At 48.8% G+C, this 27005-nt stretch overlaps 1 protein-coding gene across 6 annotated transcripts in view; it reads right to left on the minus strand.

The window, feature by feature from the left end:
- Window positions 1-27005, minus strand: part of GALNT14 (polypeptide N-acetylgalactosaminyltransferase 14) — a 228590-nt gene that overhangs the window by 39427 nt on the left and 162158 nt on the right. For all 6 annotated transcript variants that reach the window (XM_025354781.1, XM_025354777.1, XM_025354780.1 and 3 more), the window contains 4 exons: window positions 16731-16829; window positions 8902-8969; window positions 6435-6500; window positions 6142-6263 (listed from right to left, as the gene is read on the minus strand). In XM_025354781.1, coding sequence (XP_025210566.1) covers window positions 6142-6263; window positions 6435-6500; window positions 8902-8969; window positions 16731-16829 — 355 coding nt within the window. The remainder of the gene's footprint in view (window positions 1-6141; window positions 6264-6434; window positions 6501-8901; window positions 8970-16730; window positions 16830-27005) is intronic.

The raw sequence follows: 27005 nt of genomic DNA on the forward strand, positions 1-27005 counted from the left end.
GCCTCCAGGGCTGCAACAGGCTCTGGTACACTCCTCCTATAAGCTCTGAGGGTTTCTGTCCTTCTATTATTCTTGTCATAGCTCAGTTGTGGCATCTGCTTGGCTGAGAGTCTTGGAGGCCAGATAGGTACTGAGGGATATTTGGGGCTAAGTACACATAAAGCTATGACCTTGAATAGGCCTGCAAGAGCCTTTTTAAATGAGTCACCAAAGCCAGGACACGACTTCTCTGAGTGCCCTGGGAGGTCAGTACCTGCTCCGCTTTTGTATCCCTCAGCCCCGGCCCAAAGCCTGGTGGGCAGCAGGTGTTCAATCTGTGCTGGCTAAAAGAGGGCATCTATTAGCTCCCTCTAAGGACACTGTGTCAGTGCTGCCAGCAAGCAGGTGGGTCAATTACAGCTGAACAAGATGGCTTCTCCTCCTGTAGGCTGGGTGATGGAGGGACTCTCAATTAAAGCACCAAGCACACTGAGCTCTCTGTGTGCATGCCCCAGCAGGATGTATCTTTAAAGCAAGGTCCATGCTTAGGCTCAAGCAGGCAGCTGGTGGAACCCTCGCAGAACCTGGACCACTCTCCCTCCTCCCCCCTCCTCCAAGCAAATTCAAGCCCCTACTCTCCACCCGACTCCTATCCAACCCTCACCAGGAGTGACTACAAGAGGCTGAATGCATCAGCCCATGGCCATCTATCACCCCTGCCATCAGGCCTCTCATTTCTCCACTGAGTCATGTAATTAAAACCATATTGTGAATGGGCAATCAAAAAGCTCCTAGAGACATCCACTCTTGTGATCAACCAGCACTCCTGAGCACCTACTGTGGTTTAGGAATCGTGGCAGGTACAAGGATGAGTAAGACCTCACAGTCTAGGGAAGGTGAGGACAGGTGAGTAGATGGTTCTGATGTGGGCATAGACACACAGCCTGGGGGCCTCTAACCTGACCTGAAGGGAGAGGCGGGGAACACAGGGAGGAGTCCTCAAGGAGGTGACATTGTGGGGCAAAGACAAGGACACCTGGGTTGACAGGACACCTGGGTTCCCATTCTGATTCTGCCATCTAGAATATGTGTGACCTTAAGTAAATCAGCCAGTTTTGGGGATTCTTTTTCTTCATCTAAAAAAGAAAGACAAACTATTATTTGCAAAACCATCCTGCCTCTCTAACTGAGCTTTTGTGAGGAAACAAGAGAGAAAGGCATGTGAGAAGGCTTTGAAGAATATGTAAGCTATGATTTATATAAATTTACCAAATGCTTTGCAGAGATTGGAGTTTCTTAAAATCTTTTTTTCCTACTAAAGAACTATGTGGATAAGGAGAGTGAAAAAAAAATAAGCTTATGTTTAAAAAAAACCCCAACTTGGTACTTCTTTCAAGTATCATCATGTAATTGAAAGGAAAAGAAGGAAAATTGGGGAGGTTTTCAATGTGGAAAACATCAGCTGAGGACAGCGGATGACAGCTGAAGCCCAGCCTCTTTCTTATCTCTTTCTATTTTTGAAAATCCCAAACTCCAATTACAGCTTAAAATTTCCACTTCCACTCACAGGATCAAATCATGTCCTACTCTGAGACAAGACACATCCAAAGACACCAGGAAACACAGGCTGACGCATGCCCCCCCTCCCTGTCCCCAAAGGGCTGGCCCAGAGGAACTGTTCCAGGTCATTAAAAGAGTCAGAGTCTTAGCAAAAACCTCTGCAGTCCACAAGGCCTCTGCAGACCTGGGAGGGTGAGAGCTGGACCATGGCTCCTGGGTTTGTCTCTTCGCTAATCTCTCTGCTACAAAAGCTTTAGCTCAGATAGGGGTGAGGACCCCAGGAGCTTAGTTTAGGAGGAGAAGGAGCGTTGGCAGCAGGCAGACATCGCTCACATTCGGAAAGGAAGAGATGAAGGCTTGGCCTGACCAGCAGGTAAGGCTGGCCATGGATGTAGAAAGGATAGCACTTTTCGGAGAGGGTTTCTGAGATGAACTTGGGGCCACTGGGACGGAAAGGGCTTCACAGGTTCATTCACTGCCCGAGGAAAGCAAGGCTCCCTTAACACATTCCGCAGGGACAAAATCAGCCTGGGGATCCCTGCAGGTTAAGCATCAAATTACCATATGAGCCAGCAGCAATTCACATAGGCACCCCAAATAATTGAAAACAGGAACCCAAACGAAACCTTGTACACAAATATTTATAACAGCGCTATTCACAAAAGTGAAAAGGTGGAAACAACCCAGGTGTTCATCAATGGATGGACCGATAAACAAAATGTGGCATACACAGGCTATGGAATATTATTAGCCATGAAAATGAATGCCAATACATGCATTCATACTTGAAACAGTATGCCAATATCCATACAACACGGATAAAACCCAAAGATACGCTAAGTGAAAGGAACCAGGATCAAAAGGCCACATGTTGTGTGATTCCACTTATATGAAATGTGCACAACTGGCAAATCCATTGAGACAGAGAGTGGATTAGCAGTGACCAGGAGCAGGATGAAGAGGAGAATGAGGAGTAAGTGATTGCCAATGGGTATGAGGTTTCCTTTTGGAGTAATAAAAACTTTTCCTTTTGGGGTGATGAAAACGTTTAAAATTAAATAGTGGTGAATATTAAAATCATTGAATTGCCCACTTTCAAAAGGTTAAAATGGTAACTTTCATTATATGTATTTTACAACACAACACACAAAATGCGCACACATGTGCACATGCACACACGCACACATACACACATGCACATTCATATGAAATCAGTTTGGGGGCAGTGGCCATGGGGACTGAGTCCACTGCTGTGACGGCTGCACCCAGAGAGGCCTGGGCACAGCTCTGGGCAGAGAGCTCCTGGGTTCAGGTCTGAGTCTTTACCATGACCTCACCTAGCAGCCCGCAACATCCAAGGAGACCTGGGGTCCCGAGAACTTCAGTTCCAGCGTGCATGGCCAGCAAACTGAGAGGGGAAGGGGTCTGGTCAGAGGCAGAGGTCCTGAGGGGAGACAGAAGTGCCAAGTGTGCACTGCACCATGCCCTGGACCTCAGCCCCTCATTTCCTTCTCAGAGATGAACTTCTTGACTGCAAGTGTACACTACAACACATCTGCCATTCTCTCGGCAAGGAGCAAGCTGCCTTAGAAACGTTGCTCGGAAAATGCTTATGTATAACATTAAGGGAAAAAAGCGGAATACAAAAATCATATAAATACAGTATTATAATAACTATTTAAAAAGACACTTTCTGCAAAGGCAAAAAGATCCTGAATGGAAAGAAATGTTAACAGTGGAAGTCTTTGCATGATAGAGTTTTGGTTGATTTGTCTTCATTCTACGATTCCATATTTTCCAAAATGTCTGCAATGACCATGGGTTACTGTTGTAATGGAAAATGAGGGGTCGCAGCCTCCTCCATCCTCTGCCAAGGAGTTTTTCATTATACCGCAGTCCCTGAGTTTGAAATCCACTTTAAAAATATGACCTTAGTTTAAGTAAGGAATACCTTGTCTCTTTTGTGTAAAATCCCCTGTAAACAGAGACATTATCTCCAACTCCCACCAGTTTCTTCCCAGCTAAGCACTCCTAGACTTAGTTCTGATTCTGCAACCTTAACCTTTAGTTTTTGTTTACTATACTAAAGTTTCCTTTTAACTCCAGGCATGAAGGGCAGCAGGATGACATAGCTGGCCCTAGGGTAGTGTCAACAACTCACGGGCAGAAAGACTTTTTTGGGGAAGCAAAGGTTCCTGCTGGGGAGTAGAGTTCCTCTACTTCCATAAACAGGAGGTGCGCAAATGTTTTCCATATTTCTTCCTCACAAATAAATTCCTTCCTTTTTTTTTTTTTTTGAGACGGAGTCTTGCTCTGTCACCCAGGCTGGAGTGAAGTGGCACGATCTCGACTCACTGCAACGTCTGCCCCCCTGGTTCAAGTGATTCTCCTGCCTCAGCCTCCCGAGTAGCTGGGACTATAGGTGCCGCACCACCACGCCCAGCTAACTTTTTATATTTTCAGTAGAGACAGGGTTTCGCCACGTTGGCCAGGATGGTCTCGATCTCCTGACCTTGTGATCTGCCCGCCTCGGCCTCCCAAAGTGCTGGGATTACAGTCATGAGTCACCGCACTGGCCGAATTTCCTTCTTTCTAGAGTTTTTGTGGTTGCTTCTACTTGCGGTCACTTAAACTGTGCTTCCCTTTACTGGAGGTCATTTGTGAACCAGTGCGGCACCAGTGCACAAGGAACCCAGCGGACCTTACTAAGCAGGGTATGGATTCCTTTACACAGCCCATTCCAACCCTTGGGACTCTGCTCAGAATAGGTGCTCAGGAAATGTCTGTTGATTCATTTATGGGTAGGAAGCAAGCTTGATTTTCTCCTCTTCCAACCATAACACCTCCCCATGGCATCTGGTTTTTTATGATCATTTCCGAACACTGAGCACCTACTCTATGACAGGCAGCGTGGCCACAAGGAGGCATTGGTGCCCCCATTGGATTTGTAAGCTATTAGGGGAGGCAAAGGACTAACCCAGAAGAGGAAATGGTGGGTCAAGGGAGCAATGACTGCCAGGAATGACCCTAGCTGGCCACGAAGTCAGAAAAGACTGCCTAGAGGAAGGGAGCCATGGACAAGGCCCCACAGAGCAAGGGGGTTTGTGGAGAGGAGGGGAAAGGCATCCAGGGACAGGAAGGGCTTGGACAGAGCTGGAGCAATGGGAATGTCGGGGCATGTCCAGGGACAAGGGGCTGCAGAAGAGAGCATGGAGGGAGGGGTGCATTTGGAAGGGACTTCAGTGCCAGGAGAGGCCCTTCAACAGGTATCTGTTCATGGCCACATTTCCCAATCGAGACCTCTTTGCCTAGGAGACATCAAAAAAGAGTAGGAGAGGAGATTTTTCTTTTTCCTCTTTTTTGTTTTTGAGACAGAGTTTCACTCTTGTCGCCCAGGCTGGAGTGCAATGGTGCAAACTCAGCTCACTGCAACGTCTGCCTCCTGGGTTCAAGTGATTCTGGAGAGGAGATTTTTCTAAACAACACTAAGTGGACGACGAGCCATCCCAATCTCAGAGAAAATGGTTACTGATGGGCCTTAACATCTAGGCCCATGTGAGAGAACTTTGTAAACCCACTGAGGTTCTCTCTTTGGAATGAACAATGTTGGGAAGGATTTCCTTGTTTTCTTCTGAGCAGACGACATAGCTTATTCTTCAGTCCTCTTAACACTGTCATTATGCAGGTAGGAGTTTAGGAGCTACCATGAAGAGTGAGCAGGAAATAACCACAGCACAGGGAAGATGCTGTTGAGGCAACGCCAGGGATCTGGTGCTGGTGGTACCAACCAGAAAACATCAGACCTAGTGATGTAATTGCCCTGTTTCCTCTTCAGTGAAGTGGGTATATTCAAAATACCTGACCTCCTACTTCACAGAATGGCTATAGGAGTCAATAACTCAGGAAGAGGAATGTATAGTACAAATGCTAGTCATTGAATTGATACTGCCATCTGCAATTGCCACACATCCTGTAGTCAGTAGGGAAGTGGATAGACTTCAGAAAATAAAAAATAATAAGAAAAATTAAATTTCCTTTCACTTTTTGGGGAGTAACTGAGACACTGGAGGAATGAAGCATCCAGAATTGTAGAGTAATTTAACGGCAAACAGGGGCAAGGAAGTCAGGTCTCTTAGCATCCAGCCTGCCTGCTTGGTGTAGCCTTTGGGTGAGGGTAGAAATAAGACAGAGGCCCCAGGAATTAGAGGATGAACCCTGGTTAGGTTTGCTGCCTCCTTTCTATAAAAGACGCCCATAAGGGTTCCCATTCTGGAACCTTCTGCTCTCCGGTAGAACCAGTTCTGGGCAGTTCATTCCTGCCCAAGAAACTGCATACGTTATGTCCCAGCTGTCCCAAGTGCAAGCCTGCTCTGGGTGACAGTCCCAGTCACAACACATCCCGGTCCTCGCTCCACCACTGATGCTGTGTGACCTCACACAGGCTGCTCTACCTTAGTTCCTTCATCCATAAAATCAGGACTGCGATCTGTTCTGCCCACCTCCCAGAAGAACTGGGGGTGCATATGTGAAGTAATGAGCTTGAGAGAGAGCCTGGAGAAAGCTGGGGCATGAGGCCCGGCCCTGCTCCTCAGCCTCACTCACCTCTTTGACCCTGTGCAACAGAGGCTGGAGCCAGTCCCTGTTCACCTCACAGTGGCTGTCGAGGAAAGTCAGAGTGGTGCCCTGGGCAATGTCAGCGCCCCGAATCCGGGACCGGACCAGACCTGCAGTCAGGAACAAATGACGAAGTGGGTGCCACTGTCACTCCATTGTCCAGTGAGACTAGGGAGAAGCCACCCAGCATTCCCCACTGACACCTCAACACACACACACCATCACACCTTCGACCCCCACACACTGACCCTGGAGGCTCCCGCACAGCAGCTCAGACCTACCTTGCCGTTCATTATTGCGCAAGCATTTCACCTTGGGCAACTTGATGAGCTGTTTACAGTCATCAGCTGCAAAGACAAAAGGTTAAGCCAATTGAGTGCCTGGGGATGGACCTACATGTTACAACTGTGTGCATTGCAGGTGAACCTGAAGGGTAGGTGAGGCAGCCCTGCCCACTGTCCCCTAACTGCAGAGTGCAGTTCTGACTCCAGGGTGTTTCCAGGCTGTGAGGGGCTGACAAGTCACTGCTGTCATACAAGGTGGCCAGTCTAGGGCAAAGAGGCCTCAACTGGGCCACTTTGGAACAGGTCAGTACACAGTGGCACCTGTATACTTGCTTGAAAATGTTCCAGGTGGAAAATCCTGGCCTAGTCACCTGGGGACATTTCTCTTTTCTTTTTTGTGATTTTTCTCTTTAAACAATTTTTAATTTAATTTTTAAATCTTTAATTCTTAAGGGCACATGGTACGTATATACACTTAAGGGGCTCAGGAAATGTTTTGACCCAGGCATGCAATGTGTAATAATCACATCATGGAGAATGGGGTATCCATCCCCTCAAGCATTTATCCTTGTTATTAATACAAACAATCTCATTTCTCTTTTCTTTTTCTTTTCAGATGGAGTCTCGCTCTGTCACCCAGGTTGGAGTTCAGTGGCATGATCTTGGCTCACGGCAACTTCCACCTCCTGGGTTCAAGCGATTCTCCTGCCTCAGCCTCCCGAGTAGCTGGGACCACAGGCATGCACCACCACCACGCCTGGCTAATTTATGTATTTTTAGTAAAGACAAGGTTTCACCATATTACCCAGGTTGGTCCTGAACTCCTGACCTCAGATGATCCTCCCGCCTTGGCCTCCCAAAGTGCTGGAATTACAGGCACGAGCCACTGTGCCCGTCCCCATTTTTCTTTTCTTATAGTCCATTCAAAGCAAAAGATTAGAGTCCTGGTCATTTTAGTAGGTCTGGTAAAAACTGCTGGAAGGCCAAGAATAGATAAGAGTTTCGACTTTCCTTTCAGCTCACAGACCTGCTTTTGGAAGGGTCCCACTCAGCATGCCTCCCATTACACAGAGCTGGTTCACCTCTCCACCATACAGGAAACCCCATCCTAGGCATCTGTCCCTGTCACTCCTTGGCCTGCCTGCTGCTCCTCACTCCTTTGGTTCACCAGCTCCCTGGCTCTGAACTCCGTATCTTGGTTTTGCTTTATTAGTTTATTGACCTTGGCCTCTCTGCTTGGCTCTGAACTACACAGGCTTCTGGGCTAGGTACTGTTCTAAACACTTCAAATGTGTTAACATATTTTTTTTCCTTACATAAACCATATACACTATGATTATCTCTGTTTTGTAACAAGGAAACTGACGCGCACGAGGTTGATTATTTGCCTAAGGCACATAGCTAGTGAGTGGTTTACAGGTCTAGGATTTGAACCCAGGCAGTCTGGCTCCAGAGTCCATGCTGTATTCTGCTTGCAAGTGAATCCAGCAGCACTCTCTTCTCTTGCCTCAGTGCCGGGCTACCCCTCGGCAGGGCCGGTGTCTGCCCACCTCCAAGCTCTTCCTCGTTAGGGAAGGGAGAGCAGATCCTCACGTTCCAGAACTCAGAATCTTGATCTCATTGCTCTGGGCCTCGTGTACAGCCCACTTCCACATCACCTCCAGAGGTTCCGAGGCTGCACCAATGGGTGTGGGTTTCCAGCCTTCATACAGCAGACCCCAGTGTGGGGGTGGCTCCCCATGCCCATCTTCCAGCCTCACAGCTGGTGTGGGTGGGCTCCACTCTGCTCGGACCCGGAGCTGTCCACAGTGGTCACTCCATTTCCCTCAGTTCATCACCAGGAAGAGGGTGTACTGCTTGGTTATGACTGACTGCACAGAACTGTACCCAGGCTCCTGGGAAGATGGCTTTCACAGGAGGTGTTGGCACTACCAGTACATTAATTCTGACAATGCTTCGACTATTATTGTACCTTTCAAATTTGATGCACAGTGTCTGGAAAGACACCCATGTTTTTCTTGGGGAGAGTGGATTTGCTGTGAATTTGAATGGGACCCAGGTTCTTTGATAGGATAACTGGAGGACACAAGGTAGGCAATGGTGATGAGCAAGTGTGCCAAAAGGTTGGAAGGCAGCCCTCACTGTGTCATGGCCAGGTGACAGGATGTCCCACGGCAGCAGGGGCAGTCACAAAGACAGGGCCCACCCAGACCTCCCAGGGAGTGATAGGAAGAGGGCCTTAGCTCAGACTGCAGATTATTGCAGAGAACCCAAGAAACTGTTTTTTTGGATATAAAGCTTCTCTCCTTCTGAGCCTAGCCATGGACACTCAAAGACTTCCATACCTATTACAAACCTGGGCTTTTCCGCATTCCCAGAAAACCAGTGGACTCACCTCTGCCTGTTACAGAGTGGCTGGGAACAGACATTGGTGTTTAAAGAGCAAGTGAGCGACAAGACTTACGGTCATTGCTGAAGTCATCCACTAATATGATTTCCCGGATCAGATGCATAGGGGTGCGGTTTAATACACTGCAAGATGGAAAGAGAAAAAAAATCATTGTGACTTCTAGTGGCAAAATATATGTCATTAATCTGAGTTTTAAATAAACACCATTGCATTTGAGGAATGAAAAATCAGAGCACCAAAGGGCTTGTCCAGTCATATTGCTTATCTGTGAGCCAGCAGGAATGTAATGCTGCCTTCACCATCTTAATGAATACCTCCACCACCCGCAAAGCCATCCAGACAGAAGCCCAGGAGTTAACCTCGGCAACCCTCCTACTCCCTGAAACCCCACAGCAAATCAGTAAAGACTGGCTGGTTTGACTGGAAAATGTCACTCAAATCACTTTCACTTCTTATAGCTCTACCCTGATTTAACCTATTCTGTCTGGTTTATAGCCTCAACTTGCTCCAGCCTCTCCCAGGCCATCTTGCTCGTGGTCTCCAGAGTGAACTTTCTGACATGGGGCTTTGATTGTGTGATTCTCCTCGCCAATGCAAATAAATAAACTGACAACCCCCCAGGGGCTCCTCACTATTGACATCCCAAATCCTCAGCACGTTCCTAAGGCCTTTGCCATCGGAAGCTGGCCCACCTTTTCCCACCTCCCATGCTCAGTGCTGCTGTCTGAAGCTATCCTGCTCATTCATAACTGAGAGCCTCTCTCCTGCTGCTGCTGCCTCCGCCGCTGCTGGAAATGCCCCTGTGCTGCCCACAAGGACCAGTTGGAATGTCACTTCCTCCCTAACAGCTTTCCAAGCCACTTAGTGAGAATTAATTGCTTCCTCCTCTGAGATCTCCTAGCAGTTTGTATCTGATCCTACGGCTTTTTTCACTTCCCAGCCCTGAAGTTTGGTTTTGTACCTCGCCTGCCTGTGGTCCCCTCTGGGGGGAAATATCCCAGGGTAAGACCCTTGACCCATTGCTCTCTTTATTGCCAGAGTCCAGCACAGCACCTTGGTCCATAACTGTTCCCTTGAGGGATATTTACTGAACACCTACTATGTGCTCAGCACTGGGCATATGATGATTCTACCCTCCAGAAGCTTGTGGTGTAGCAGCTACTTACTGCAAGCTGTGTAATCTTGGGCAAGTTACTTTACTGCTCTGTATAGCAAAGGATCCCATCTAGAAAACAGGGATAATAATAGGAGAGTACTTATTTCACAGTGCAGTTGCGCAAATTAAAGGAGAAAGTGTATAAAAAGCATTTAGCATGATATTTGGCACTTAATGATAACAAATGGTTGCAATTGTTTGTTATCACTTAATTTGGTGCATCATTAATGATTTTTGAATCTAACTGACTCACTTACCCCTCCTGTGCTATGGATCTCTACCCAGGGGCAAGGTTAACTCTGGGTCTTAGGCCTGACTGAGATGACTGGATCCTGTTTCTCCTGAACACCCCAAACTACGTGACTTCTCAGACACATGCGTGGGCCACACCAGCCACCACGGGATTCCCAGAGCCCCATGTATGTTGGAGAGAGGCTTCAGAATGGATGCAGGTGGAGGCGCTGTGTGCAGCCCTCCTCCCAGGAGGGCCCTTCTGAGCCCTGATTGGAGTGCACCACCCCTTCTATGCAGGATGCAGACTCTCCGGGAAGAGAACTTAGCCTGGAGCTCCCATATTTATGAAGCCTTGGTTCTCACCATGGCAACTAGTATCAGGTGGAGAGAGGAACCCCAACACAAAGTCCTGAGCCCACTGTCTCTGTCTTCGGGAGCTCGGGGTCAGGGAGGGGAAAGAAAGGCTGCAGCCTCTGCCAGAGGATGATGGAAGGGGACTGTTCACCATGATCGTCCCAAAGAAAACACATACAAACAACAACCAGCCCTCTAATCAGGGAGGGAGGCAGGAGACAGCGGAAAACTTGCTGGAAGAATAACTCCTAATGAGGTTTGATTACGGCTGTAGATTCTGCATTCGATTCTGCTAAATCCCTGCCAGCTCTTTGAAATTCAAGAGTTCTCTTCTGAGAACATCAAAAGGTAAATCGCGTGCGGCTCTGCACTGGTTGAACTGAGAGATGATTAGTGAATAAAAAATGTCCAGGGTTTAAAACAGAAAAGAAAAAAAAAAAAGAAATAGTCAGCAATGAGTGCTAATTAGACCATTTCCTGGTAACACCAGGAAACACAAGCTTGTTTTTGCTTCTCTAATCGGAACAGTTGGAGCGACGGTGGAGTCCCCTTAAACATGGCCTGCGGCTGGGAGGGCCTGAGGTGGGCGTGTGCTCTGGGTGGTCAGAGGAGAAGGTCAAGTCCAGTCCAAGGGACCTGGCCTGCCTAGGTGGTCCTCCAGGGCCCTCCCTCGTGCACACCCATTCTCATTCCCTCCACCCAGGGAGGGAATGGTTGCTCAGGTCTCCCCCACTTGCTCTCACCACTGCCTCTACAGCAAAGCAAATTCATTCTTTCATCCAGGCCCAGCACAGGATAGCTCTTCTCAGCCTCACTCCCACTCCAGCTGCCTTCCCCACACCCTTCCTTACTCTGCCTCAGCATGGGAATAAGTGCTCTCCTCACTCTGCCTGGAATTGTTCTAGAACAGTCTTCTACATGCAGCTCATCTCTCTGCCAGAGGGCAGGTACACAGGCGGCTTCTACACCTGCTGCGCCCTAACTATGGGCCCTCGAGGAGCGCCCAGAGGCCGCAGGGCAGCGTAGGCAGTGTGGGCTCAGAGGCCAGGTGGGCTGCACCACCCACTAACTGTGCAATCCTGAACCAGATAGATGCTGGTTCGCTCCCAGCCTTCATTTCCTCCTGTAATTACATTTTCCTTGTAAAAGCAGGCGATATTAATACTTGACCTACTTCACAGGCTTTTGTGCGTGTGAAATGAGGAAATGTATTTGAAATTGCTTTGTGAACTCCACGGTGCTCTATGCAGGCAGGTTTTATCAAACGCTCCATAAATACCAGTAGAATGAAGACCCAAGCCCGGCTGACAGTTGAGTTTAGTCATTCTGGAGTGCGACTAACTTGGGTTCAAGTACTGTTTCTTTGTATCCACCATTCACTAACAGGGAGAGCTTCAGTAAGTACTGAACCTTCAGCACTATAATTTCCTCAGCTGTGTGAAAAGAGCTCACCATGCCTGGCACACAGCAGCTGCTCTCTGAATGGGGGTATTGATATTAATAATATTGAAACTATTAATAGCAATATGCATAACTTTCCCAAGTGGGATCCTGGAGCCAGCAGCATCACTGTCACCTAGATACTTGTTAGAAATGCAAATTCTTGGGCCCCACTCTAGGCTTACTGGGTTAGACTTTTTTGTTTTTTTGAAATGAAGTTTCACTGTTGTTGCCAAGACTGGAGTGCAATGGCACAATCTCGGCTCACTGCAATCTCTGCTTCCCAGGTTCAAGTGATTCTCCTGCCTCAGCCTCCCGAGTAGCTTGGATGACAGGCGCCTGCCACCACGCCCAGCTAATGTTTTGTACTTTTTTAGTAGAGACGGGGTTTCACCATGTTGGCCAGGCTGGTCTTGACCTCCTGATGTCAGGTGATCTGCGCGCCTCGGCCTCCCAAAGTGTTGGGATTACAGATGTGAGCCCCCGCGCCCGGCCTGGGTTAGACTTTCTATAGATGGGGTCCAAGAAACTGTGTTTTAATAAGCCCTCCAGGAGCTTCTGATGCCTGCTCAAGCTTGAGAACCACTGCATTAGAACTTGGCTGTCTGCCAGGGCTGGAGGCTCACAATGCACACCTGTTGTCACCACTCAGGCTCACTATATGCCGGGCACTGCTCCAAGTCCTTTCCCTATCTGAAATTATTTGACCTTCTCCACAATAATGTCAGGTAATTATTAGCAGTCTCTGTTTTGTAGAAAAGGAAACTGAGGCAGAAAGACTAACTTGCTTACTTATGGTCACATAGCTGTTAGGGGCAGAGCCATGAAAATCTGTCCCCAGAGTCCAAATTCTTAAACACCTTAGTCTGAGAAATGGCTCCCCTAGATCTAGGATATTATAAAAAAGCAACAGTGAGAAGATTCAACACATGCCTCGGAGCCCCGATGGGAGGGGTGGCGGTGAAGGATGCCCCAAGAGGAAGGGGACAGCGCTGGGTCTCCCATAAATATGAGGACTCACTGCAGCAGGAGTCAACATAAACCACTCTTCAGGGCTTGTTTCCTCTCTAAGTGAGAAGGTCCCCTAATGCATCAAGGTCATGCTTCTCTACCCCCACCCCGTCATCTGTGTACCCCATTGAGCCTCCACCTGCCTCTGAGTGCCCCACGTGAGCCTATCTAGTCCCCAGCTAACTCAAGAGCTTAGGGGGCCAGAGGGTCCGGGCAGGGGGTTGCAAAGAGCCTGACAACAAAGCCTATCCAGAATTCCAGAAAGTTAACAATGAAAAGTACCTTAGAGAAGATCCCTTTATTGAAGACCTCTGAGACAGGACATGCCCTTCAGTCAATCCCCTCTCAGTGGCTAGTGATCCATTTGTGCAACAGGATAGGGAGTGAAAGGGAGGTATAGAATCTTAAGGCATGGAAGTTTCTAGAAGTAATCTTTCCTGCCTCCACCCCTAACATTCATTTCTGCCCTGCCTGCTTTTGATGTAAGCTCCTGGTTGTCCACACATGGCTCTCAGGTCCCCGATTTGCTGTTTGTGTGTGTCACGCTTGGGTCTGAGCTCGAGGCTGGCTGACATCTGAAGTTCCTAAGAGGCAGGAAATGGGCTCCCTCAGCTAACTCATCTGGCACGTCATGGGTGTCTTCTGAAAAGTACGGGGCTGATGGGCCCCGAGAACCCTCCCAGAGTGCAGGGTTCCAGGGCCTCGGGGCAGCCCTCCGTCAGGTGGGCATACAGAGGAGCTGGGCTGTACCTCCGGGAAAGCCAGGAAACCTGAGGCCTGATGCCTCTGCTCTCACTACGTGTACCACCTGCCCCATAGGCTCAGGATGAGGCTCCAACTGGAGTGAGAGAAGGAAGGTGTTCTGCAGGCCACAAAGCTCAGGATACATTTAACATAGTAATCTTATTATTATTAAGTATCATTAATACCATGTAGAGGTGGAGGAGTGGCAGGAAGAGGAGAAACATGTCTTAGAGTCTGAGCACAGCAGCTAAAGTACCCTCGAGGACATAAACACTGTTAGGGAGGCCTGGGGGGCCTAGAAGCCCCCATATTACATACACTGTAATGCCCCCAAATGTCTGAGACATTCCCAAGAGGAAAGTTTACTGTGAGAAATGTGATAGAATTAGAAACATGAAAGATATTTTTATCATCATTTTCTGCAGATGTAGTTAATAACATGCCCCAGGGTCACACGGCTAGACAGTGGTAGGGTTTGGATTTGACTCCAGGGCTTCTGACTCCAAGTGTGGCACCCTTTTAAGTCTCCCATAGCCTCTTCTCTTTGATCAAGCACTTACTCCATGCCAGGCACAGTTCTCAGTCCTTTAGCCAAATTAACCCGTAGCAACCCTATCAACCCTATGCACTAAGTAGGATTAGTATTCTCATTTCCTTGGTTAGGAAACTGAGCCACTGGGAGGTTAAGAGATGGATATGATAAGCCCTTGCCCTAAAGGAGCTTACTGAAGGTTATAGGCCAGAAAAATGCAGCAAGTACTGCAGTAGTGATATGCAGAGAAGGGCCCAGAGGAAGCCCCTGATTGGTTGCATGTGTGTGACTGTGTCAGGGGATGGAGGCGCCCGGCATCAGAGAGCTTCTTGCAGGATGGGCAGGGAGAGGCCGGCCTGGAAAGCGAGGGGCCTCTCTCAGATGCTAACGCTGTTCTCATGGAAACATCTGGCAGGTATGCCCAGTCATGACCAGTGGAGCAGCCACCATAGCGGTGGGGAAGGCAGAGGTTGCAGTTGGCCTGCTCCATGAACCTGCCCTGGTGCCCCAGCAGATTGCAGCAGTGGGGCTGTGGTCTGGCACTTCAGAACCAGCCACCTCCACTTCCCCGTGTGTCCTCTCAGCCTAGATGCCCCAGACGCTCCTCCCCTCACCACAGGAGACCCAGGAGAATTGGGCCTCCTCCATCCCTGTTGTCCCCACACTCAACCAGCCAGGCACTTTGTTATTGTTAATCTACCCCGAGACTCCCGGTGACACCTGACAGTGACTTGGCACATTTTCTTGTCAAGAGCTGTTGCCTTGTTGGGAAATCAAGTTTGAATCAGGTGGCTCTTGGGGTGATTGCAGAAGCCAGGATGGGCACGTGGCTGGAGGAAGAAGCCAGCCTGTCATTGCCGAGGATGTCTTAACAGCAGACAGGGCTGTCCCCTTGGATGGGTGGAAGCACTGGGCTAAAAACTGTGTGTCTGGGCAGGTCCTTCCCTATGTCTCTAAGGGATTTGGTGACCGTGTACATGGACATTCATCATTCGTGACAGATGGAGCTGAAGATTTGGTGCCTTCCCGCAGGGTGACCCTACTGCAGGACTTACCTCCCAATCACCTAGAACTTCCCACTGCCCACAGCCATGCGGGGGTGGGAGAGACAGGAAAAGTGTGGCCTGCATGATGGAAACAGTAAGAGATTTTGCTGTTTGGTGCTCTCTGACCCATGTTTCATCATATTTCCTTCTTTGTGGCATCGGCACCAGCTGATGTGCTGCTCAGCAGGACAGGAAGGGTCTAATGAGCCATGTGTCATGGGGACATGGAGGTACTGCGGGTTCTTGCTCAGCTGCGGGATGTGGCTGTGGCACTCCTGGCCCCGAAGGATGCTGAATGCCACCACTGGGGCTAGCCTCTCCCTGCTCAGGCTGCCAAGAAGGAGGACTCTGAGATCAGAGTGCAAGGCCTGGAATCCTGCCTCACTATCATTGGCTAGGTGACACGGGACCTTGATTTAGTATCTCCAATGTCAGTTTCCTCAGCTGTGAAGTGGGCGTGGCAGTGGCCTCCTCACCTCTGCAGCTGAGGTGCACAGAATATGTGTGCACAGGAGCTGGAGTGAGGGCGGCTGCTGTCATTGCCATCTGAGAGGTAGATGCTGCTGGTGGCCTGAGGGAGGGAGAGGAGGACAGATGACTTCTGGAGAGGAGGGTGGGTATGGGGGAAGGAGGGTGAAACAGCCAGAGTCTTTGGAGAATCTGGGGGAGGAATTCCTGGGTAAGTCTTCTGGGTGCAGTTCTACATTCTGAGGGGAGTTCTGCTAGGGCCTGGCACTGGGACTTGGGCATATCAAAAACCCACACAGGCCAGAGGCCATTTGTAGCAGGATATACCTATTAGAGCAAGAACATGACCCAGAGGATGAGTGGACTGAAGCCCGAGGGCAACAGGGATGGAACTGCAGGTAGATGGTCAGGAAGGCAAGCCTTAGTGATTGCTGCAGGCCGTTCTGATTTGCATGGCCCCTGGCAAGTGTGTGGGAGGGCAGAGAGTCAGGGTGCTGGGTACTGACCCCAGCCTGATGCTGGGGCTGGGGTGTGCACTCAGCCTCTCAGGGCCTCAGCCCGTTCCTCATTTGTGGAAGTCAGAGCCCATGCTCTAGGGGCAGCCTGGCAGAGTAGGGAGGCCGAGGGCTCTGAGGTTGCTTCTTCTACTTACTCTCTTTGACCTTCTGCACATTACCTAACACCACAGGCCTCTGTCTTTCTATAAAATGAGATAATAACCTCCCTTACAGGAATGTGAGGAGTGACTAAGTGGACGCATGTGACATATACAATAGTGCCTAGCATGTAGTTAGATGTGTCTGGTGTTCCTAGGACAGGGCCGGGCACCAGGGGAGTAGACACACTGTCACCAGTTGCTGGCCTGGAGCTGGCCAACAGACGAGCAAGGATGCCTCACCTGCGGATGGTCCTGAGCAGCGTGGAGCGGGCCTCATTGTGGAAGGTGATGATGATGCTAGTGGGTGGAAGGTCCGTGCAATACACCAGCAGCGTGCATCTAGGGAAGGAAAGGCACAGGACAAGTGAGACCTTCAGGGACAGAGCATATCTGCAGGGCTAGAACCGAAGGCATCTGGGTGGGCACCCCTATGCCAGATGCTTGATATCTAGAGGGGCTTCCCCAACTGCAAAGCACTAGGTAAGACCCCATGGCTTCACCGGGCCCTAAGAGGGGCTGGGGAGCTCCAAGAATAACTAAATCTGAATTTTCTTCCACCTTGGGGGAACCTGGGCTTGGAGACAAGTTGAGTTGATATACGGAAAATAAGTGTGGTGTTTCTTGCATGCCTGAGCTAGCGTACGGTGGCTCCTGGTAGCTGCATGAACACAACCCCAAGTCTTGGGCTCTGCTCCCCACTCTGTGCCCTTTTGGCCCATCTGCCCACGCCACTGGCCAGTGGGTAGATTCCAGTCGGCAGAGGCTTCACTGTGTTCTGGGTTAACAGCTTCAGGCTACCATGTTGTGCTGACGCCTGGCCCCTGCAACACACACCTAAATCTGGCATGTAAGAGGCAGAGCCCCAAACCCTGGTGTGAGTGATAAAACCCCATCTTGAAAAGGCATTCACTTCCATGTATCCAGGATTATTTCCTATGACAATTACATCTGGGGTAATTTCAATTTAATACCTCGCTGCAAGTGAAAATTGTAGCCTGCAGCTTGAAAATTACTATAATAATGAAAATAAACCCGCCAAGTGAGGCTGGTGGCACCAGGGGCTATCACTGGGTAAATGCTTCCTCCTGTTTCTTGCTATTTCGGGGGATGTTCCATTATTGCAGGGGGCTGGGGGATATTAAAAGAGGAAGTAAATAACAGACTTTAGGGAGTCAAATATTTGCTTTTTTCATTTTCTATTTTTTTCCTGGACCTGGGGCTTTTAATGTAGGGTTCAGAGACCCAGGGATAGACTTCGAGGGACATGTGAGCCTCTGAAATTGTTTGCAAACTGTGTGTACAAATGTGCATTTTTTTTTCCTGGAAAGATAGTTCATAGTTTTCACTAGTCTCAAGAAAGTCTGTGGCCTAAAACATTTAAGATACTTAGTCCTAGGCTAATGGTCCTGATGTCATGTTGGCCTCTCACATAACTCTGATCAGTTTTTTCTACAGGGGCATACACTGAAGGCTCATGGTGTTGGTCCAGAGAACTTATTTAGAAAAAGCCAGGTAGCTCTGTTCAGGACTCAAGCATGGGCTGGGTGCGGGTCATCTGGGAGGAGCCAAAAGTTAGGGAAGGAAGGCCCCAGGGGCAGAGATGGTGGAAAAAGTAAGTCTTGTCCTTCAAGCCTGTCCTCTCTGCCAGAGACAATTTCTCACCATGTCCTTTCTGCCCCACCTCCTGAAATCACCCCTCCTCTCATGCCCATGGTCTCTCAGTCCTTTTTTCTCAGAGGAGCATTGCAGCAGCTTCCTGACCCGACTTTCTGTCTTCAGCCTCTGCCCCTGCCAGTCATGTCCTGTCCACCACATAGCTCTGCCAGAGCTTCCTCTGGTTTGACTCCCTCCAGCAGTTCCTGATGTATGAAGTCCAAACTCCCTATCACAGCCTTCTAGACCCTTCAAAATCACAGTCTTGTATGCTGCCATGACTCTCCGCCATGGCTCATGCTATTACCTCTGCATGGAGCCATATCCTTTCTCCTTCCTCTACCTGAGGACTCTTACTCAACCTTTAAGACCCAGAGCAAATGTACCCTCTGCTGTGAAGGTGTTCCATACTCCCCCAAATAGGTAAGAACCTGTCCTTTGTGTTGCCATCATTCTGTACATAACTCTTTTGAAGCAGTTCTTGTGATGAGACTCTCCTCAATTTGACGGTGAGTTCCTCCAGGGAAGGCCCATGGCCTTGTCCATCTTTACATCACTAGAACAGGATTTAAGTAAACCAGTTGTCCATTGATGGAGAAAGGGAGAAAGTAAGTCAGGAAGTGCGTTCCTAGGTCAGCTGAAGACAGCCTTTTCCAGCTTTCTAAGGTGTGACAGCCAGCCCCCTGGATGGCTGCCACTGATCTTTACCAACTGGGTTTTATGTCCTTGTGTAGCCCCTGCCTCAATGAAGCAGGGCAGCTCATATGACCTATAGAATATGGTAGAAGTGACAGTGTGTGACTCCCAAGGTTAAATCACAAAAACATTGCAGGCTCTGCCTTGGCCACTTGGAGGGAAGCCAGCTGCCATGCTGTGGGGACACTCGAGCGCCCTGTCTATAGAGAGATGTCCAGGTGGAGAGGAACTGTTGCCACCTGCTGAAGGCTGGCACCAACTTGCCAGCTATATGAATGAGCCACCTTGGAAGTGGGTCTGCAGCTCCAATCAAGCCTTCAGATGACAGTGGCTACAGGAGACTTCCAACTGCAGTTCAATGAGGCTCCAAGCCAGAACCACCCAGCCAAGATGCTCTGAATTCCCGACCCACAGACACTGTGAAGATAATCAATGATTCTTGTTGTTTTACACCACGAAGTTTAATCAGGAGTGATTTGTTGTACATGAGATAACCAGTACAAAAAGGCAAGGAGAATGTGTTGAAACAGCTCCCAGTGAGAGGAGACCTCGGCCTTGCTTATCTTTGGACACAGACCTGACTCACATAGGAGTGGAGGAGAGGGAAGGCATTGCTCGTAGGTGGTTGAGGCGGAACCAGGGTTGAGGGAGACCTGGAGGGAGTCTTAGTTGGCAGGTGGCAGGTCTGTGAGAGCATGGAGGGGCTTGGAGAGGCCCAGGCAGAGGGGAGGGAGCCAGCATGGTCAGCCCCAAGAGGAACAAGGCAGATGTCAGGGAGGAGGTCATATCTCTCTAACAGAAGAAAACAAGTCACAGAGCTCGGCAGAGCCTCCTGGTGTCTGCATAAGAGACAGTGGAGGAAAAAGAGCCCAAGCAGAGCGACTCAGTAGGCTGCCACCATCAGGACAGGGTGTGTCCAATGGCCAGGCCTGAAGCTGCTCCGGGCTGCTGTGGTCCCTGCCATGGGGGAAGATGCTCGGAAACCCCTCTTGGGGTTAGGACGAAGGCACTGCCTTGGGGATGCTTCCTCTTCCACATGCTGGGAGGCAGGGGGACCCCACACCCCAGCTTTTGCAGTGCAAGTTACTCAGGGGCAAGTTGGAGAGGGAGGGTGGTACTGAGAGTTATCTCCTTAGAGAGCTTTTGAGGACAGGGGCCATTTGTCCTGCCTGGGAGGACCGGCTGAGGAGGCAGGCATATTGACCACAGTGACACAGATGCACGCACACACACAGCTATGCAGAGGCATAACTCTGCCGGGGGGGGCAAAGATGGCTTCATGGAGGAGGAGGTGCTGGATCTCATGGGGGTGAAGTAGGGAGGGACAGACAGAAATGGGGCACAGAATCCCAGTTATGGGCACAGATCTAGACCTGCAGACCATGTGAGGCAGTTCCCAGAATCCTGGGTTGGGGGGATCAGGCTACCACTGGCCAGCTGTGGGACCGTGAGCCCATCACCCACCTCTCCAGCTTTCCATCTGCTCCTCTGTAAGCCTTGGACCCAAGGCTCTCTTGCTAAACGCTCTCACAGCATCAGCTGTCAGAAGCTCTGACTGTAGCCAACATTCAATACGCATGTTTAATTTGAATGGAATGTCACAAATGCCATTTTGTAACTGAGGCTCAATTGTCAATGGGCATCCGATGATACTTTCCCAAGCCTCAGTTTCTTCATCTGGAAAATGGAGATAACAATTCTGGAAGATTTTTTCTCTCAGACTATTATTATGTTAGGTGATTACAGATGCTTGACAAATAGTAACTATTATTATTTTTAGCATCAGCCCAAATCTGCAGACGACTCTGTCTGCTGGGTGGAGCCAGATCTCACAGGGGCTGGAAAGGCATCTTTGGTGAGGGGTTCCATCATGTCCCTCAAGCAGGTAAGGGGCACTGAGAGGCAAGAGGAGGAGAGATCAAAGAATGCAGTGTCAATGTGAGTGAAAAGAACCTGGGCTCTGATGCCTGGATTTGAGTCTGGACATGTCAAGAACTGGTTGTGTGCCCTTGGACACGTCATTTACCCTCTCTGAGCTTCAAGATTGTTCCCTGTAAAATGAGGATAAATACACATTTTTGTTGTGAAGACTGCAGATGATGCATGTGAGCTCCTGGTGTTTAAAGGGTGCTGAGGAAATGGTAGCTAGAATTGCTATCATTACGCCCAGAGAGTGGCTGAGCCGGCCTGCATGCCAGGTTCAGTTCATTGACTAGAATCACAAGCTCATGGTTTAGAAAAGGAAAGGACCATGGAGACGACACAGGTTAACCTCCTAAACTGGGTCCACCTTACTGACACAGCAGGCATGGGTTGGAGCCTGAGCCGTTGTCCTCCTGGTCTCTGAGACCCCGAGCCTCTGTCCCTGCAGAGTAAAGAACAGGGCTATACCCTACGAGCTCCTCCAGCACGCACAAGTCCAGGGAGAGCAGGTAGTGCGGTGCCATCCCATACCTCACAGGCTCGAAAAGCTTCACAGGACCCCCCTCCTGCCCCTGCTCACAGCTCAGGAGCCTGGACTCTCCCCTTGCCTCAGGTGACCCTCACAACTGCCCCCACTCCACAGATGAGCCGAACTAAGGCTCAGAATCTCGCTCAAGCTGGCACACCTGGTGAGTAACTGGGGTGAGGGAAATCCACATCTTATGACTCCTAATCTGGTGCTCGTCCCTACAGTCTCCCTGTGAACTCGCCGGGGCTAAAGGCATCTGCTTTGGAGCCCTACATAGGAGTCGTCTGTGGTCCAAGGACCAAGGGATGAGCATGGGGATGGGCAGCAACAAGGTTGAGAGTCTGAGGAAAAAATCCAGAAAGCCGGACATGGTGAGGAGAGTTGGCCCAGAGAGCAGGGTTTCTGTGGGAGAGATCTAAAAGATTAATCAAACAGTGAGATCTATTAGGGGCATGAGGGAATGGAAAACCCTGCCAACACCGAGCTCTGGCGCCGGCAGACAGACGAGAAAGTATGTTGATAATTTATTAAAGACGCGGTGTTTTACTGGAAGAAGAGCCAGTGAGCAGGAAAGATTGGGGGTGGGGTGGGGGACACCGTAGAGTCTCCATGAGCCAGGAGGAGACTCTGGTCTCAGCTTTACCTCCTGGGGAAACAGACTCCCGGGGTCTCTAGACCCGATGGCCACAGCAGCACATGATGAAGGCATGCTTCTCTGAGCTGATCGCTGACATGCCGTTTCTTTCTCTTCTATTTTTAATGAATGACTCAGCGAAGACTCTCGATTTCCCCCAACTTAAACTGGGGCTCCAAGGGCTTCCTGGACTGCCAACCTCTGGAGCATTCAGTGCCACTTACTGTCTGAAAATGCTTCCAGGGAGGTGCTCTGAGATGTTAATCCCAGGGTCTAGGGAAGAGTGGCCCCTCTTGCCTCTGCACAGTCACTGCCTCCTGCTCACCCCACAACACCCTCCACCCTGCACCTGAATATGTGACAAGTTGGCATGTCAGAAACATGCTCAGTGATGGTCGCTGTCAGTCATCACAGTCATGTCATGATGCGTGCGATGCCTTTTATTTTATCCCACAAGCTCGTTACATCCTGGCAGCAGCCTATAACGGAGAGCATGACGATGATCATCGTCACACCCGTTTCATCGATGAGCAGTCAGGGCTCCCAGTGCTTCCGTGGCTTGCCTGCCGGGGCCAGGACCCAGGCCCTGGGACACCCAGACACATGATCTTCCTCCTGTGGCACGCTGCCTTGATGGGAGAAAAGACTTGGTCACAAATTAGAAACATTAGGGATTTTATTCTCCAGCATGAAACCAGGAGGGAGTGATGGAGAGGCAGATCCACTAACTCTGAAGCAGAGTGGAGAGCATAATTATTATTACTGAAATGTCGGTGCCAAAGAGAAGCTGCTCTGGCTTCTCTGGAATTGACAGCAGCTCTGAATCTTAAAGGTGGGCTCTGGCATCGCAGACGGGAGTCTGAAGACAGTTAGAGAATGGGAAAAGGTCAGGCAACTACACAGCACAATGAAACAGAAATCAAACAGGCCTGGCGTGAGACACACTGGGACTGAACCTTCGCTGCTTGGAGTTCCCAGTTTACAGTGATGATGGTATCCACCTCCTGGAAAGCTGTTAAACTACTGCTCATTGAACCCTTCCCAACAGGTACCATACAGATCACCTCGCATCTTTACTGCTCACAGTAACTCTATGAGGCTGCTACTGGTTTACAGGTTCACTAATGAGGAAACTGAGGCACAGAAAGGCTAAGGAACTCACTCCGACTAGCGAAGGGAATTTGAATCAGGCCTGCTGGACCCAGCGTCCTTGTCACATGTTGTAATACCTCTGTACCAGGACTGTTCCAGCTGTGACCCAGGTCTATTCTGTGGCCTTGTACACTGTGTATACTCACGTACCCACTCCTGAATGACCACCCGAAGAGGCAGTTTCTACTGAGCTCTGGAAACCAGCAGGTGCAGCGACCTGTCCAGGAGGGAGGGACTGGCTGCTGCTCCTCGGTAACAGGAAGATGGGAAACCGCTGGCTGGGCTGCCACAGGCACATCCTAGTCAGGGGCTTCCACTGCAGTCTGACCAGGTGGGTGAAGATGTGACCTCAGCAAGGCCCTGGGTGAGGTGGTTCATGCGCAACTATTACTAAACAAAAAGCTATGTTGATCTAACTAGAAATGAGGATTTCCTCCCAAGTCCTGCACTTCCAAGCACACATTGCAGAAGTCAGACCCAGACAGAGAAAATGAATGGGTCATTTTCATCATGTTCCATTTCCCTAATTTCCAGGGCCAGAAAGGCGAAGAGAGACACAAGCATAAGACATAAAGTGGGAATGGGACCAACTTCCTGGGAGAGAGCTCTCTGTCCCCAAGGAGGTGACAATCTATGGATCCCAGTTGCAGGTGGCGTGGGCACATCTTTCCCTCCCCCACATCCCTCTGTCACTCCATCACCAGTGCTAGCACAGATGGCTTCATGGACAATGGTTCATCCCTTCCTTTCCTCACCACCAGCCGCAACGCAGAGCCAATGTGTGTGAGGAAGAACGAATGAGAGGAGAAAAGCTCTTGGCCACATGACCTTTCCAGAATGTCAGTTCTCTCAGGACTCAGGGCAGTGATCTTGCTACCGGCTTTTAGAATCACAGATTTCATTTTTAGATCTGAGAACATCTAACACCTCCCCAGCTCAGATCTATGTAAGGAAGCCTGCTCTCAGCTATGAGGAAAAATATAAAATGCCGAATCTGTGGCTGGCCCCTTGGTTCAAACTGAACTCTTTAGAAGAGAAAAATGCAAGCAGTATAAAAAGTATGACAACTGTAAAATCAAAAATTCCTTTTAATCACATTTCATGGGCAACACTGATACACTGTAAGGCATGAAATTTTTATTTCATGTCAATTTTGCCGGGATTTCACATGCAGATTAATTTGTTCATTCACAGAAACATATACTGCTCTTACTTCTTGCCTCAATAGCCACCCTCACTCTGGTTACAGAAATCCTGTGTTTCAGAAAAGACACTTAACATAACAGTGAGATACGCTATTCCATTATATCACCACCTTTGAATTGCTGAACGTGTTATTAATTCCAGTGGTCTAGGAAGGGAATAAGTGGGTCAGAACAGAGAAGTGAACTGCTTAGGAACTTGGTTGGGTGCTCTGGTGGGCAGCTTTCAAAGAGTTCCCAGTGTCTACTTCCTTTAACCTCTAACCCTAACCCTGATGAGCATCTTCTCTTGACCCCATGAGATGACCTTGTCATCCCTCTGCTTCCCACACCTCAGCCAAGCCTGCTGACCCTCCTGAGTTCCACAGCTCACTATGCACTATGTGCCAAAACCAAGAGATATTCTCTAATCCTGCCTCTTTCTGCCCCAGACCCAATGTAATCAAATGTAGTCTTGGGCATTTGTCTTATTTATCTCTCCATCTGGCTGTTTCTCTCCATTTCCATTCTGTCTTTTCTAGATTACTGCAGCAACTTCCTCTCTCTGGCTGTATCCCTTTTCAATCTACCCTGCATGCTGCAGCTAGAATGATCTTTCCAGAACTGCATCTTTAACATCTTTCAGTGCTGCCTAACTGCTCACAAAATCAAATTGAGACTCTTAATTGTGGCTCACCATCCTTAGTGGCCTGGCACCACTTCTGATTCCTGCCCTCTGCACTCTCAAAGTTCTAGCCACGTTCCACTTCACTTGCTCTTTGTCACCTCTGGAACTTTGCAGGTGCTGTCTCTCTCCTATATATCTGAAATGCACTCTCCTCGCTTCCAAGGCCTGGCTATTTTTTCCTCTTCTAATCTTGGCTTGGAAGTTACTTCCCCTGGGAAGCATTTCAATCTCCCAAGGCTTTTCCAACGTGCCTCTCTAGGACCCTGTGTTCACCCCATTGCTGTAATTTATTACCAAGCACTGTGAAATTACTTTTCTGTCTCCTCTACTGACTGTTGCTACCGTGAAGGCAAGGACTTATTTGTAGTTGTAACCTCAGTACCCAGGATGGTGACTAAACATACTAGACATACGATAAATGTCTGAAGAATGAGTAGAGGGATAAGTGAAGGTGGGAGGCAGGTTAGGCTTACATGGGGTCAAAGCCGGAGAGGAAAATGTCCTTTGCCAAGCTATGGGTGACACCCTCACAAGGAGCTCCAGAGCAGTAAAAGCTAAGCAAAGGCCAAGGTCAGTGATACAGCAGAGAGACCAAATAAGTTGCCCAAACTGAAGAAGAGTCTGGAAGCTGAAGTTCGGAGCCATGAGTTGGGGAGGGGGCTGGCGATAAGAAGCCTTGGGCTAAGGGTGTCCTGGGGAATATCAGGTGGCATCTGGTGTCTGTGGAGAGGTCTTAAGTTTTGTCTATCATGCTGGAAATACTCAACTGTGTTTAAAAGGCTGGGATGTCCTTGTTTACCAAAGTTCCAAGAATGATGAAAAATGCCAATGATGAAGCAAGAGGAGAAAGACTGAAGCCTTCAACAGAATGGCCCAGACACCCTCTTCTCCTAGACATGCATTATCCAGTAGGGCAGCCACGAGCCACACGCAGTTACTGAACACTGGAAATGTGTCTGGTCTGAATGGGGATATACTGTAAATGTAAAATATGCCCAAGATTTCAAGCACTTAGTATGAAAAAAGGTGAAATATTTTACTTATTTTTTTACATTGATCACATGTCAAAATGTTAGTATCTAGATACATTGGAGTAAATCAAATATATTACTAAAATTAATTTCACTTCTTTTACCTTTTTAAATGTGACTACTATAAAATTTTAAATAATATGTGGCTCACATCTATTTCTGTTGGACATCATTGTCCTAAGTTGTCCCTGAACTTTAATTGGTATATAATACAAATTAAAATTTCAACGTTAGTGCCAGATAATTGTTTCTAGGTCTTGGTTTTCTGGTATGAGTAAAGTAAAATAAAAACATTATAGAGACAATAATTAGGTTCATGACATTTTACTTTGTGGGAAAGTATATATTTTTAAAATCCCATCATTTACCATCACCATCATTTCAAAAAGAAACAGTACTTAAACACCAGAAAAGGCCACAATCTCAAAATAATTAATAGCTCTTTCAATTGTAAATGTAGCTTTAAGAAAATCTCTCTCCTGTCTCCTCTCTTCCCCAATTCCATAGATCACACCTGCATTCATTTACCAACTGGCATCTGAAAGAACTGTTTAAGGGTTTGTTCCACTGAATTATGACAAGCCTTTGACCACCCTCAGCAAAAAAACATAATTACTGAACACAGAAGGCTGGACATCTCCCACTCTTTGTTCTGGAACCAGCAGATCCATCTCAGTTCTCAGTGCTGCTCAGGGTAGCAAGCTGACAGGGTTTTTCAATCTCTGGCCCCAATCTACCTCATCAAGCAGTTCTGCTGCCTGTGCTGACTCATGCAATCCGGGCTCAGAAGGACCACCTGACTTAAAGAATGTAGACTCCTCTGGCTGCATTTAGAGACCTCCTAGAAATGACCATTACTCCAATGAACCAAGATCCTTCTGTTTTTCCAAACAACTAATCTTGATCTTTTACATTGCCTAGCCCCTTCCAAGTGAGTGGAACCCTGAGGTTTGGTGGAAACCCTGAGGCAAGCGGCAGCGTCTGCTCTCCAGGAAGATCAGCAGATCTATGGAGGCTGCAAAGAGGTT

The sequence above is a fragment of the Theropithecus gelada genome, chromosome 13 (assembly GCF_003255815.1).
Source record: "Theropithecus gelada isolate Dixy chromosome 13, Tgel_1.0, whole genome shotgun sequence".
Taxonomy (NCBI): domain Eukaryota; kingdom Metazoa; phylum Chordata; class Mammalia; order Primates; family Cercopithecidae; genus Theropithecus; species Theropithecus gelada.